General features: G+C 39.7%; 1 protein-coding gene across 2 annotated transcripts in view; it reads right to left on the bottom strand.

Annotated features, from left to right (window-relative positions):
• Positions 1–16,472, bottom strand: part of LOC141173997 (pre-mRNA-processing factor 39-like) — a 69,173-nt gene that overhangs the window by 20,631 nt on the left and 32,070 nt on the right. Inside the window, exons 2-4 of one of the 2 annotated variants that reach the window (XM_073658578.1) lie at positions 15,497–15,702; positions 13,526–13,651; positions 1,971–2,089 (exon numbers count right to left, since the gene is read on the bottom strand). In XM_073658578.1, coding sequence (XP_073514679.1) covers positions 1,971–2,089; positions 13,526–13,651; positions 15,497–15,702 — 451 coding nt within the window. Of the gene's footprint in view, positions 1–1,970; positions 2,090–13,525; positions 13,652–15,496; positions 15,703–16,472 lie in introns of those variants that run through there. The other variant, XM_073658579.1, reaches the window with a different exon arrangement.

Below are 16,472 nucleotides of genomic sequence, written 5' to 3'. Positions count from 1 at the left end.
CTGATCGCCTCCATGCCACATTGCCGCATTGATGCAGTAATTGATGCAAAAGGAGCCCCGACCAAGTATTGAGGGCATTTACTGAACAGACATTTCAGTAGGTCAACATTTCGGATTTTAAATACATTTTTTCAAGCTGTTATAAAGTATTCTAATTTACTGAGATAATGACTTTTGTGTTTTCATTGGCTGTAAGACATAATCATTAACATTAACAGAAATAAAACCTTGAAATAGATCACTATGTTTGTAATGACTCTATATAATATATGAGTTTCACTTTTTGTATTGAAGAACTGAAATTAACTTTTTGATGATATTCTAATTTTGTGAGATGCACCTATAAGTGTACTGCAAATGAATTAGACCAGAATAGAACCAGAAGGGAACTGAAGGTAACGGTACACATTATCACAGTAAACAATGTTTCTGGTTGTTTCCACTCTCACCCCCATAATCCTTCACTTCCCACTAACCCCCCTAATCCCTACACCTAGCAATGAACTGGTCATCTCTCCCTCCATCCTCAGATCTGTTCCTTAACATAAAATCCTGTGTCTCCAAACACAGACATCCACCTCACGCTCTCTCCTGCTCCCACCTACTAACACTTTCTCTGCTCCTCCTCACTGCTGGTGATATCTCTCCAAATTCTGGTCCTCCTCACCATATCCCCACAATCCCTTCTACCTCCCATCCATGATCTACCACAAATTTGCACAACCTTTCTAACCTCATAACCATTCACCCAGCCCCCGCTCCCCAGTCCCTCTAACAGGAGCTCTATGGAACTCTCACTCGGTCTGCATCAAACTTTCCTACATCCATGATCTTTTCATCACTAATGAACTTTTTTTCCTCTGCATAACCGAAACCTGGCTCACCCCCTCTGACACAGCCTCTCCAGCTGAACCTTTGTATTGTGCATTCCACCTTTTCTCACCCTGCACCTCAGCAGCAAGCATGGTGGAGGAGTTGGTTTTCTCCTGTCAGATAACTGCTCCTTCACCCAAAATCCACTACCACCCTCCATTACTCTCCCTTCTTTTGAGGTGCAGTCTACTCCACGTCCAACCGGCTGTCATTTACCGCCCCCCACGGCCAGCCTTTTTTGACCACTTCACCACCTGGCTACTTCATTTAATTTCCGCTGACATCCCCACTGTCATCATAGGCAACTTCAACATCCCCATTGACACTCACTCAGCTGTCTCCAAGCTTCTACCTCTCACTTTCGCCTTCGGCCTTGCTCAATGGTCCTCCACAGCCACTCACAAAGATGGCCACACTCAGGACCTCATCTTCACCCGTTTTGCTTTTACTATTCTTGTAAATCCAGCCAGGTCATGCTAATAGTATTAAGAAGTGTGCACTATAATCGTGCAAATGTTTGTTTGGCCTCAAAAGGCTTTTTTTTAACTGAGGAGACCGTTATCTTCTTGGCGCTACAGGATCCTTTGGCGTTTTTTTTTTTCTTTCATCACGTGCACTGATATGTATATATAGACATCCTTGTTATAGTCAACATTAGCTATGTACCTGAAGAAGCGGACGGGACGTCCGAGAAACGCGTAGTGTTATAGCTTTCCAATAAAGTCTGATAATTATCTATCTGACTGATTCATTTTGGAGGAAGCGCGGCTCTCACTGGCACCATCTTTATCGACTACCGACAATCAAGGAAAAGGAAGGATGGAGATAGATGGAAAACAAGTAGGTGAGAAGGGACACAGAACTGTTTGGCCACACCAAGGGTGCAACAAGCGCCTGTGCTTGGTTTGAGCAGTCATATTGTGCTGACAGACTCCCTTTAATTAAAAAAGTTCAATCACTCCCATTGATATACAAAAGAGTATTCACAGTCACCGTCATTCAACCATTCATGCCGGGAAAAAAAAAAAAAAAAAAAAAAAATGATATATAAAAATGCGAGGAAAAAAAATAAAATAAATAAATCATTTCATTCTTACCCTTGTAACTTCGCAGCAGAATTTGGCAGATTCACGTTCGCTTTCTTTAATAAAAATGAGACGTAGCTGGTCCATAGATTCACGTTCAGTGGGTTTGCCTTCACAGCGCGAATAAAGATCTGCACAAAGCAGAAACATCAGTAATCCTGCACTGGAATTACCCCATATATATTCACAAGCTCAATCGTATCCAGTAGTTCTTCGGGTCATGGAAAATACATATTTCCCTTCATGCTTATAAATAGTAGAAGGAAAAGCAATACAGGAATATAGAAAGCAAATACTAAAAGTGAAAAAAAATACATACAGCTCTGGCAAAAATTAAGAGACCACTGTAAAATTTTTATTTTCTCAGATTTTTCTCTTTATAAGTATATTTTTGAGTAAAATGTACATTGTTGTTTTATTCTATAAACTACTGACAACTTGTCTCCGAAATTCAAAGCTAAAAATGTTGTATTTATTTGCAGTAAATGATAAAGCGTCAAAATACTAAAAAAGAAACAGTGCTTTCAGACCTGAAATTACTCAGGTTTTAACTCAGGAAGAGTTCAGAAATCAATATTTGGTGGACTAACCATGATTTTTAATCACAGCGTTCATGCGTCTTGCCATGCTTTGCAATAGAAAACTTTTCAGTGGTCTCTTCATTTTTCCCAGAGCTGTATATAAAAAAATATAAATATACAACATTAGAAATAAATTAAGCAAAAAATCTTAGACAACATTTTAGATAAAAAAAACCCTCAAATATGTGCAGTAGCATCTGTACATAGTGGTAAGCACATCGGGTAACACTTGAACTTTGTCAGGTTTGGGACATGGTTTCCTTCACAATATAAATTCCGAATTTTCAATTGATGACAATAATGTCTGATAAGCTGTTGGTCCTATTATATGTAGGATTGACAGTGTGGGTTTTTCCCCTGTCTAGTAAAACAGCAGTTCTAATCAGGTGAAATAACTACTTTTGCCCCAAGAACCTTGCAAAAAAAAAAACATCATTTTATCTAAAGGAAAAAAACACACACACAAAAAAAAAACCACTCTGTATTCTAAGTATCCTGGACATCATCTTCAAAAGGTATGGGAGGAATCTTTTTTGGGGTGGTCTCAGGCTTTCATTTTTGCATGAAAAAATAATATTTTAAAACTTGCATTTTCTTACTTCCAGTTGTCTCGGTCCTTTAGAATCGCCACCACCCTTGTACGGCCATGAATTTGCAGAGGTTTTTAGACAAACACAATTGGAGTAGAATAATGATCTCTCCGGTAAGACGGAGTCACCCCATGCACTATATGAACAAGTAGTAATAATCCCAACATTCAGATCCGATTCCCCCCCTCTGCCTACCCGATACATACCACACAAGCAACCAAAGAGGTGTCTAGTAGTGAGCTGTGCAGGAAAAATAGGCAATGATTATGCTAGACTACTAGTCCATACTCTAGCGCTACATCAATGGCCAATTTTGGGATAATTCAGCATTTTTACTTAAGACTACATTGCAAAAATAAAAAAAGAAATAAGGTTAGAGCAGATCAGTTGATTGTCCATTTGTCAGGGACATGCCAGATAAGATATTAAGGATAGAAAAAGATGGAAACTTACAACACTTTTTCAATACTCATTCAAAAGCCGCCCATCACATGAGTATGAGCACACAGACATCCAGCTTGCTCACCCAGTCACTCACGCTGCGTTTTTTCTCCATTATTCTTTTACTTAAAAACAGTGCAAAACATAAATCCTTGCAAACTGATCTTCTAACAATCAGCAAATAGTATATATTGCAAATACATCCATATAAACAATCCACTGTAAAGAAACATTTATAAAAGCAAACATACATACAAGTATACACTACGGGCCCGATTCATTATTACATTAGCACCTGTACTTTTTGATTTGCAACAAATTCGACTTTAAATTTGGGCCTTTTAGAAGTCTTCTGGGCGAGGTTTGGGGTTTCCAAATGTTTTCGGCAGACTCATCAATTTGGTCTTTTTTAAAAAAAAAAAAAAAAAAAATCGTACATTTTTTTGGCACTGTTTCTCCTCCTGGAGTGATTTTATACATGCTTGGCTTTTTGAGTGAAATGTTAGTGGAACGTGCATTTTTTTTTTGCTCTAAAAAAAGCACGAAAAGGGTAAAAATAAAAGAGAAAAATAAAGAGCATTTTTTCATTTTGCATAACACTCGTGAGCTGAAAGCGGCGTTATTTTAAAGAATTTGGGCCAAAAAACTTCAACAAAATAAAAAAAAAAAAAGTGACAAAACAAAATAAATGCAAATGATGAATCGGACCCTATATGTATAAACACAGCTTATAACATTTGGAGATGGGAAAGACGGCGGTGTCCTCAACAAATTCAGGTGGTGACCCTTGTGTCCGCTAGGTGTCTTTCGGTGTGCAGAAGTGCCGCTGCCTGTTTATGGACTTGAGGAAAGAATTGCCCCCTTCACTCTGTAGTTGCCACCTCTGGGGCCCGAGATGGGATACACATGGTTAAGAACAGCGCTTCTCAAGTCTAGTTGTTGGGTGAGGCACAGCGGAGGAGGTAGTTTACACAGCGGTGATTATAAATTGCACAACTTCTTTAATTTTGGTTTAGAAACATAATTGACTCATTTTCTCCTTATCTTTAGGTTATGAGACAAAATGACCATTGAGCAGTAATCTTCGTTTTGGTTGTGCGTGTGACCCTTGGTGGTGAGGCTCCAGTAGTAAAAGTTTGAAGAGCCCGTTTTGCAGGTCAAGGCTAAGATTACACTTGACAGGAGTTTTCCACTACTTTGAGATTGCTGAACTCTTTTTAGGCTAGGGTCACACGTCAGTAATTTCTCAGTCGAGAGAATTGGGCCGATTATGCAACTCACACTCTGATCAGTGTCAGCATAGTGTGATCTGATTCTTCAGGATAAGGAGAAGATGGAGAAATAAAAAATTCTCCATCTTCGCCATTGTGTCAGTGTGCAGAAAGTGGATGTCATCCGAGTCCAGTTCGATGTTTTCCATAAACTCATTGACTTGGATTTGGATTGCATGTTCGACCGCAATCTAAATGTCAGATCAAACTCAAGCATCCTGTGATTTTCTCCCTGGACTGTCTCTGTCCAAGGAAAAACATCGGCCAAATAGAAGAACATTGGTCCAAGTGCAATCTGATGTTTTGTTGCATCCAGGGCTGTGGAGTCAGTAAGGCAAACCTCCGATTCTTCAATTTCCCTGACTCCAGAACTCCGACTACAACTCCAACTCCACAGCCCTGCCTCACTACTGAGCGTGTACATAAAGTGCAGCACAGATTCATCTCAACTAAAAGCCCAGATCCTTAGATCAGGAACAGAACAGACATTTACAGGACATTTCATAACTTTCCCAAATTCTTATGAAAACATTTACAGCACATAAAGCATTGTACTAATGAACCCAATTTATTATATATTTTAGGAGTCGGTCCATTTTATACCGACTTCACATCTCTGGCCGGATCGCACTCGGACCAGTCATACAGCCGTCTGAACGAGCCTTTAGTATAGGTCATCAATATGAGATCGGTGGGGCTACGGGCCCATTAGGCCTATTCGCCATGAGAGAATTTTCTGAGCAAATACAATATAGTGAAAACATAATAGTGATCAGTACTAAACGACATGAATAAAAAAATGCATTTTTTTTTCTATTTTCATTTAACTGAAAACAAAAGTTAATGTAAAATAAACGCTTACAAGGGTACAGGAAAATGACTAAAAAACTACAGCCAGCCTCGTAAAAATAAAACCTTACATAACAAAATATTGTACAGGGGGACGTTATGGCTGCTATAGATATTAATATAGGATGGTGAAAACAAAAACCCCCAAAAATTCCTCTGGCTGTCAGAACAGTACAGCATCAAAATTCCCAAATTTTGTAATATACAGTTTCTATATTCTTTTCATACATGGTGTTTTTTTTAGTCATTCACATATGTATGATCAAAAAAAGTAGGAAAATACATTGATACCATTTCAATGTATTTTTAACACATTTCTGTGTAATATTCTGCTCAGATCTGCATGGCTAATAAGCACAGTTTTCACCCACCCATTGACGGGACTGGTAACAGCTGATCGGAGCCCCTCGATCTGATACTGATGACTTATCATAAAGATAGGCAATCAATATCATAGCAGTGGAAAACCCCTTTAATACTGCGTTGGGACACAAAACGAGGAAGAAAGAAAAGTAAATCAGAAATAAAGAGAATATTCTATATAAAAGTCAGCGCAAATAATATGACCAGTCTCCGGGTGAAGGAGACGAGAATGTAGTTGTGAAACTAATTTAGTCTTTGAATTACATTATCTTTTTTTTATTTATTTCTTAAGCATTCTGAAAAGTGAGTGACAATAAGGAATCACAACAAGACAGTAGCTCTACAATATACATGTCAAACTCTGGCAAGCAGGCTGGTTTTATTTGGCCCACTTCACCAGAACCACCACCCTTATGTGGGGCCATTATACTATATGGAGGACTATGTGGGGCCCATTATACTGTATGGAGGACTATGTGGGGCCCATTATACTGTACGGAGGACTATGTGGGGCCCATTATACTGTACGGAGGACTATGTGGGGCCCATTATTCTGTATGGAGGACTATGTGGGCTCATTATTCTGTATGGAGGACTATGTGGGCCCATTATTCTGTACGGAGGACTATGTGGGGCCCATTATTCTGTACGGAGGACTATGTGGGGCCCTTTATTCTGTACGGAGGACTATGTGGGGCCCATTATTCTGTATGGAGGACTATGTGGGGCCCATTATTCTGTATGGAGGACTATGTGTGGTCCATTATTCTGTATGGAGGACTCTGTGGGGCCCATTATACTGTACGGAGGACTAGGTGGGGCCCATTATTCTGTACGGAGGACTATGTGGGGCCCATTATTCTGTATGGAGGACTAGGTGGGGCCCATTATTCTGTATGGTGGACTATGTGGGCCCCATTATTCTGTATGGTGGACTATGTGGGGCCCATTATTCTGTATGGAGGACCATGTGGGGCCCATTATTCTGTATGGAGGACTATGTGGGGCCCATTATTCTGTATGGAGGACTATGTGGGGCCCATTATTCTGTATGGAGGACTATGTGGGGCCCATTATTCTGTATGGAATACTATGTGGGGGCCCATTATTCTTTATGGAGGACTTTGATTCTGAATGGAGGACTATGTGGGGCCCATTATACTGTATACTGGTTGGCCTGCGACTTTCTCCAAGTTTTTCATTTTGTCCCTCTGTGTGTTTGAGTTTGACATCCCTGCTCTACAAAGTCTTAATGTATGTGATTATTATAATACAAAGTATCTCAGCATTTTTCTCTTACACATAACCTTGTTCTGATCACTGATATCTTCCAAGTGTCAATATTCTTGGTGCAGCTCAAAGGAAAGGTTTTACATTAGGAAAGTGATTTTACAGCAAATGTTGTATCACTATTTGCCCAATTGCTGTCTCTACAAAGTTATTGAGAGAAAGGAAGATAAAGGAACATTTTGATTCTATTTTAGCCTACTGACTTTTATTCCCAGGAAGCAGAATATTTGGGATCTGTTGTCCGGGTGTCAGCTCTTCAGACTTTAACAGAAGTGACTTGTTTAACAGGTAAAGGTGATTGAAGTGTAGGAAATGCTGATTTTCTTTTACTCAAAGTCTTCTTTCAATGTCTCGGCTTCTTCTTCCGACTGTGAGATCGGCAGTAGCGATACTGAGGAGAAACTCTTGCTGTGGATGCAGCCTGTTGAGTCTATTCTCTCACATATTAAATATGTTTAACATACTTACTGGTTATCACATCCATAAACAGATTATTATTAATATGTCATATGTTGCCTTTGTCTATCGCACAACATGTGTTCAAAGTTCTATCAATTTAACATTAATCTGAACTTCCTTCTCCAGGATTTTTCTTATGCTGCACCAGTTGTCCGGAATGCGCTACCCCAAAAAATCAAATGAATTCCCAACCTCCACAGTGTGCCCCAAATCACATCTTTTTGGTGAAAGCCTATTATATTTCCTAATTTAACTTTTCCAATATTCCTAACAACCCAATTTTTCATTAAATAAACTCTTTCACACTTCATGTGCCCTAATGCATCTCTGATCTATGTTTAGATTAATACTGGTAAGTGGCTAGCTCATGACTTGCCCTATTTTATATAAAAGATGGCTGGACTATTGTCCAACTCACATACTTTCACCTCATTTCACCCTAATTACCTCTTAAACTGGCCATAACATTCGGTTCAACCTAACGTTCATATGTTTTTAATGGGGAGAGAATTGAAGGCAGCAGCAAGACCGCTCTGGTGGAAGCTTATGTCCAGGAAAAAGGATCGGGTGCTTAAATTCAAACTGCTTTAGCCCTATCCTCTCTGACATCATCTACCCCATACATAAGAGATTTTAGGGTGATATCGGCACATTCTGCCAACTTTAATGAGGGTCTTTAAAGGGTAAGCTTCTCAAGTCTATCAGGTATGTGAATAGCGGTATCAGAGCGCCATTAACAGGGCAAAAATTAATTAAAATGACTCATTTATTAATACACACAACGCGTTTCGGTGGACAAGGCCACCTTCATCAGGTGTGACAAGCAGCAAACAAATGATCCTTATATACATTTAACCAGGTATACAATTACTTCAGAGGGGTGGGCCTAAATACAGAGTGATATCTCTATATTAACCCTTTGAGTTCATTTATGCCCAATAGAGTAAACAGGATTTTTATAAATTAGTACCTAATGAAACATATAGGGTTCTCATAAAAAGGATTCGCAGTATAAGAACTTGCGAATCCTATAATCATAATACGTAATAGGATATATTGTTATCTAACACCCTATATTTTATATTATAAAAAATGATATACAACATAGAACAATGTGTGAATATAAAAATTACAATCACCAGATATAGGTAGGGGAAAAGGGGTAGGAGAGGAACCAAAAGCTCCCTTACTGTTTCTATCTTTACAATTAGGAAAATAAAATAACGAATAAAAAAAAAAAAAAAAAAAAAAAATGTAAATTAAAATTTAATTTTTTATTTTTTTTTCGCAAGTTCTTATACTGCGAATCCTTTTTATGAGAACCCCATATGTTTCATTAGGTACGAATTTATAAAAATCCTGTTTACTCTATTGGGCATAAATGAACTCAAAGGGTTAATATAGAGATATCACTCTGTATTTAGCCCCGCCCCTCTGAAGTAATTGTATACCTGGTTAAATGTATATAAGGATCATTTGTTTGCTGCTTGTCACACCTGATGAAGGTGGCCTTGTCCACCGAAACGCGTTGTGTGTATTAATAAAGGAGTCATTTTAATTAATTTTTGCCCTGTTATTGGCGCTCTGATACTGCTATTCACATACCTGATTGTCTTTCTCCCCCAGCTGGGGCGCGGTAGAGCTGCCTTTATTTACTTGTTCAACCACCTGTGGGATGAAGTTAACTAAGAGTTACTACCCTGGTTTCCAAGCTGAGCTGCCCTAACCCCTCCGGAACACTGACGGGAGTGTTGGTGAAGCTGGGCGTCCATCTCGGCGGTATGCGCAACTAACCTGATCACGTGACCCACCAAAGTGAGATCAGGATCTGTGAACGCCGCTGAAAGCAGATGACAGCCACCAACAGAGCAGAGCCTGTGGAGCTTTACACTGGGGTTGTGCAGAGGTGTACAACCCCATTTGGTTAGTAGCCATTCCCACACCCCTCTACAAATTGCATTACTGAGTCACCCATTGTGCCCTGTTCTCTCCTTTTTTTACATATTTAAGCTTCTCAAGTCTGACCTCCATGCTTGTTTGAGCTGGTAATTACTAGTCACTTTGTAATATTAGCATTTTTGTACATATAAAGCTCTGACTTTTGAGGCTATGTTCACACAATATGTTTTTTCAGCGTTTATTTCTGCAGGCAAAACCTTTTCTCTTGGCAGTAAAGAAGCCGCTTACAAAAAGTAGGTTTTGCTGCGTTTTTCAGGATCCCAAAGTTCAGCTCTGCTTCTACCACAGAAGCATGAACACAGCTCACCAATGCAAGTCTACAGTGGGTAAAGAGAGTATTCAGACCCCTTTAATTTTTTCACTCTTTGTTTCATTGCAGCCATTTGGTAAATTCTAAAAAGTTCATTTTTTTCTCATTAATGTACACTCTGCACCCTATCTTGACTGAAAAAAACAGAAATGTAGAAATTTTTGCAAATGTATTAAAAAAGAAAAACTGAAATATCACATGGTCATAAGTATTCAGACCCTTTGCTCAGACACTCATATTTAAGTCACATGCTGTCCATTTCCTTGTGATCCTCCTTGAGATGGTTCTACTCCTTCATTGGAGTCCAGCTGTGTTTAATTAAACTGACAGGACTTGATTTGGAAAGGCACACACCGGTCTATATAAGACCTCACAGCTCACAGTGCATGTCAGAACAAATGAGAATCATGAGCTCAAAGGAACTGCCCAAGGAGCTCAGAGACAGAATTGTGGCAAGGCACAGATCTGGCCAAGGTTACAAAAGAATTTCTGCATTACTCAAGGTTCCTAAAAGCACAGTGGCCTCCATAATCCTTAAATGGAAGAAGTTTGGGACCACCAGATGTCTTCCTAGACCTGGCCATCCAGGCAAATGGAGCAATCGTGGGAGAAGAGCCTTGGTCAAAGAGGTAAAGAAGAACCCCAAGATCACAGTGGCTGAGCTCCAGAGATGCAGTAGGCAGATGGGAGAAAGTTCCACAAAGTCAACTATCACTGCAGCCCTCCACTAGTCGGGCCTTTATGGCAGAGTGGCCCGACGGAAGCCTCTCCTCAGTGCAAGACATATGAAAGCCCGCATAGAGTTTGCTCAAAAACACATGAAGGACTCCCAGACTATGAGAAATAAGATTCTCTGGTCTGATGAAATGAAGATAGAACTTTTTGGTGCTAATTCTAAGCGGTATGTGTGGAGAAAACCAGGCACTGCTCATCACCTGCTCAATACAATCCCAACAGTGAAACATGGTGGTGGCAGCATCATGCTATGGGGGTGTTTTTCAGCTGCAGGGACAGGACAACTGGTTGCAATTGAAGGAAACATGAATGCGGCCAAGTACAGAGATATCCTGGGTGAAAACCTCTTCCAGAGTGCTCTGGACATCAGACTTGGCCGAAGGTTCACCTTCCAACAAGACAATGACCCCAAGCACACAGCTAAAATAACAAAGGAGTGGCTTCAGAACAACTCTGTGACCATTATTGACTGGCCCATCCAGAGCCCTGACCTAAACCCAATTGAGCATCTCTGGAGAGACCTGAAAATGGCTGTCCACCAACCTTCACCATCCAACCTGATGGAACTAGAGAGGATCTGCAAGGAAGAATGGCAGAGGATCCCCAAACCCAGGTGTGAAAAACTTGTTGCATCATTCCCAAGACGACTCATGACTGTACTAGCTCAAAAGGAGGCTTCTACTCAGTACTGAGCAAAGGGTCTGAATACTTATGACCATGTGATATTTCAGTTTTTCTTGTTTAATAAATTTGCAAAAATTTCTACATTTCTGTTTTTTTCAGTCAAGATGGGGTGCAGAGTGTACTTTAATGAGAAAAAATGAACTTTTTAGAATTTACCAAATGGCTGCAATGAAACAAAGAGTGAAAAATTTAAAGGGGTCTGAATACTTTCCGTACCCACTGTATGTGAAACCATAAAACCATTTTTCGAAGAAGGGCAATTTGATGAAATTATTTAGTGAAAAAAGATTTCTTTAGTCTGAAAAAATAGTGACTTTTCTGAACAAAAAGTTTGTATGAGTTCATGAAAAAATACACAACTAAAAATGTAACTGCGGGGGATGAATTGGTCGGGAATAGTTTACCTAAGACATTGACAGTGCATTGAGTTTGTAGCATGCTGTTTACTTTCACACTTTAGTCAGCCCTTGGTCAATTTCACACCTTGATCAGCCAATGTTTACTTTACACATCCCAAATTTAATTAAACTGTACTAATCCTAACTGCCATGAATACCAAGACATAATGGTTTAAACTTGGGGAAAATAACAAAAATAAATGGGTTTCACATACTGCTGTACGTGCTTTTTTCACTAAATAACGCAGCAAAACCTGATACCTGCATTTTTGCTGTGTTTTTTCACTTGCTTCTATGGGTGAAAAAACGCTCCAAAAACACTGAAAGAAGTGATATGGTGCAGCTTTCAAAAACGCAGCAGTTTTTCAATTCAGTCAGGAAAAAAAACAACGTGTGTGCATGAGATGTCTCCTAATTTTTGGTGGTACTGTAAAACTGAGCTTTTATTTTGCATAAATTTGCATAAAAAAGCAGCAAAAACGCAACGTGTGAACATAGCTTTAAAGCAAGCTGTGGCCATCTGCTTTTCTGAATGGTTGATCCTATGTCATGTCCTATACCTAGAGGCATTGCCTTTCATTGCAATCCTGTATGAGCTGAAGATTGAAAAGTGAGGCCACTGACTTCCTACCACCCACTTAAAGGGAGAAGAGTCTGTCCCTAGATGAGCTTTTAACTATATTTTTCTCCGAAATGCTGCAATTTCAGAGTAAAACATACAAGTCGGTAAGGAGCCAATCTCCGATACATGCTGCCCGTGGTTTGGGTGACACGAATCAGCAGACAGGTTCCCTTTAAAGTTGAAGCAGTGCTGACTGCACCTGAGAATGTGACATGCAAATGCTTAAAGGGGTCTTTCCCCCCCTTAAAAAAAAAAAAAAAAAAAAAAAAAAAAGATTATTGCTCCAAAGATCCAAGGAGTCGAAAAAGTGAACAAACAAATAAAAATGAGCTACCTACCTAGCCTCTGGATATCCAGCGCCGCCTCTCAAGCTCCGGTCTTCATTGATCAGCTGCACCGGTGATGTCACGTCCCCAGCTGTGCAGCCATTCACAGTTGCCCTGCTAATGTAAATGGCACAAGCCATCCTCCAGAAGTCCCAGAATCTTCAATTTCAGGTCTCTGTTCAGCTTCTCCGATAAGTGGCAACTTCAGGAGAATGACCCTTCATCTTCCACTGTTTCGTTGGCCCTTTATTTGTTATGTCATTTTCGCTTCCAGAAAAAACCTTAATATGTAATCAAACCTTCAATCTATGTGAAAACTACAATTTCTGAACCATGCAGACGGCATGGTTAGAAATGAGAGTATTCCACATGGATCCATCTTACTTACTTGTGGCAGGGTTACTGATACGGGGAAAATCGGTTTGGCACATCATTATTATTGTTGAACATGCACAGCCCTAAATCTATGTCAACTGCACGCCGTCATCAAATCAATGTGAAACAGCTTGCAGATCTCGACCCCTCGAAAAATACTGCCTCTTCTGAAGGAAATGGAAGAACTTGAAATTTTGTGAAATTACTAAATTTACAGAGGACTTTCCAAACGATCTATGTCATTGTAAGGAGTTTAACTACCCGAGCCCATGAGAGTAATATAGGAACGGCTTCTGGGGTGGTGAAACACGTACCTTTTCAGCCTCTTCTGCGCTGCCAAGATGCTGCACCATGTCTGTATACTTCTTCCAAAACATATGAGAAAGTGGGAAACACGTAAGGAAGGCGTCATAGGCTTTCTTGCAAGCTGCCAAGTTTTTCTGAGGAAGTTAATGACAAAAAGCTATGTAAAGCCATGCAAAAAAAAAACAACTGAGAAATAATAATGTTGTATGAAAATGAACACTAAAGAAACACAAAGTGAAAAATAACAGCAAGATCATCTCTTAAGGGGAATCTGTCACCAGGCTTTTGCCAACTAATCTGAGAGCAGCCTGATGTAGGGACAGAGACTCTGATTCCAGCGATGTATCACTTACTCGGCTGCTTGCTGTAGTTTTGATAAAATCACTGTTTTATCAGCAGCGTCAGAATCACTCATGTCTCTGTGTATGGAACACTACAACAACTGGTCTGCACAAATAATGGTCAGTAATGGTGTTATTCCTAAACACCTTCCCGACCTATGGTGTATAAATAAGTCATAGGTCGTGTCCCGGGCATTTGATGCAGGCTCTGGCGCTGAGCCCGCATCTTTCCCGGCACATGACAGCTGATTTTATCCCCATGATTGTCACAGCTGATCTGGCCGTGGCCGGCGTTCATAGAAGATGATGATTTTTGCTACACATAGCATGGCTAAGTGATTAGGCGATCACAGCTTCAAGTCTCCTAAGGAGACTATTGAAGCAAGTAAAAATTAGAAAAAAAATGTTTTTATAAATATTAAAAAAATATAAAAGTTCAAACCACCCCCCTTTTGCACCATTCAAAATAAAATAAATAGTACACATATTTGGTATCGCTGAGTTCACAATCAACCGATCTACCAATGTATAAACTAAATTAAACCAATTGGTAAACGGCATAATGAGAAAAAAAATCAAAACGCCAAAATTATGTTTTTTTTCCTCGCCGCAACATTGTGATAAAATGCAATAAGAGGCGATCAAAACATCGTATCTACCCCAAAATGGTATCACTAAAAAGGTCAGCTTGGTGTGCAAAAAAATAATCCCTCACCCAGCCCCAGATCCCGAAAAATGAAGACGCTTCGGGTTTCGGAAAATGTGGACTTTTCTTTTATTTTATACAAATTTTTGATGTTTTTCATCACTTAAATAAAAAAAAATAACCTATACATGTTTGGCATCAACAAACTCCTAATGACCTGGAGGATCATAATGGCAGGTCAGTTTTAGCATTTAGTGAACATATTAAAAAAAAAAAAAAAATTGTGGAATTGCACTTTTTTCGCAATTTCACTGTACTTGGAATTTTTTTTTCTGTTTTCCAGTACATGATATGGTAAAACCTAATGGTGTCGTTCAAAAGTACAACTTGTCCCGCAAAAAACAAGCTCCGTCATGCTGACGGAAAAATAAAAAAGTTATGGGTCTTGGAAGAAGGGGAGCAAAAAATGAACACGCAAAAGCGAAAAATTCCAAGGTCGTGAAGGGGTTAAGTACACACATGACAACTTATTTTTTTTAAAACTCACCTGAAGTTAAAGATGAGCTTTAAATGGGCTGTCTGGTCTTGTGATGAACGCCTGCAGTTACTCTATGTGACTGCAGGCTTCTAATTCCTGACAGAGTGTGGTGTGCACACTGTCAGGACTCCTTAGTACGGCGTTTACCAGCAGGCTGTCATGTGACTGCAAGTATGCGATTTCCAAACTTGTGGGTACACTCCGAATAGACGTGTCTGGTTTCTCTCAATACAAGTGAATACAGAGAGGACGAGCAGGTCTAGTTGGCATGTGACCGTATGTATGCAAATCGTGTACTTGCAGTCGTGACCATTGGTAATACAAGGAAATCCTGACAAGATACTGTCAGGATTCAGGTCTGCAATCACATTGAGTTACTGCTAACTTTTATCACAAGACCGGACAACCCTGTAAATAAATGGGTAGTGAGGGTGTGTTTAAAACTTCGTCTTACCTCTTTCTCGGCACAAGCAATAAGCTTATTCCAAGCATTGAAATCACTGGGTTTCTTCACAGCTTCTTTCCAGTAAGTGCTCAATTCTGGCGGCATGCCAACCATGTCTGGATCTTTGGCGTCATCCTCATCGTCACTGCCTGAACAATCCTCAGTGGTGAGGACATCACAGTCTTGGGAAGACTGATTAAAGCGCGACAGAGACCCTACAAACAGAAGTAGACATGTATCAAACTACGGCCAACAGACGAGCACTGCTGTGCACAATAACACTACGTGCACATGGGTCTTAGCAGCAGTTTTTGTATACAGATTTTCTGGATGGAATATACACTGTAATAACTGTACCGACGCTGTAAATTTTATTTTTTTTATTAACATGCTGCTCATAAAAGCTCAGGATTACACAGTACTGCAGATTTCACTTAAATATTTTACCTTTTGCAAAGCATTTTCGCACCAACTGGAACATAACCCAAGAGTAACTCAGATTGTCAACATATCAGTCACCACAAGATAATGCAGACCAAACTAAAATGGGGTTTTGGAACCCTTAGAAAAATCTCGTTAGGGTGCACGCAGTATTAATAAATTTAGGCTGCAGCTACACGGTGACTTAGGCTGTAACCGAAGTCTAGCAGCCAAAGTTCGCTCTGTGTAGCTTCTATATCGGGGTGTCATACAAGTAAAATTGCTCTATTTGCAGTATGCTGTCCATACAGCCCACCTATATACAGTCATGGCCAAAAGTATTGAGAATGAGACAAATAGTAATTTTTCCAAAGTTTACTGCTTCATTTTTTGTAATGGCAATTTGCATATACTCCTGAATGTCAAAGAGTGATCAGCTTAACAGCAATTACTGTACTTGCAAAGTCAATATTTGCCCAGAAAATTAACTTTAACCCCCAAAACACATTTCAACGTCATTGCAGTCCTGCCTTAAAAGGAGCAGCTAACATCGTTTTGGTGATTG

This window comes from Phyllobates terribilis, unplaced genomic scaffold (genome assembly GCF_046119375.1).
Source record: "Phyllobates terribilis strain yellow unplaced genomic scaffold, ASM4611937v1 Scaffold_13__5_contigs__length_258822181, whole genome shotgun sequence".
NCBI classification, from domain to species: Eukaryota; Metazoa; Chordata; class Amphibia; order Anura; family Dendrobatidae; genus Phyllobates; species Phyllobates terribilis.
Note: the sequence above shows the minus strand (reverse complement) of the source record. Positions and strands in the feature narration are given on the sequence as shown.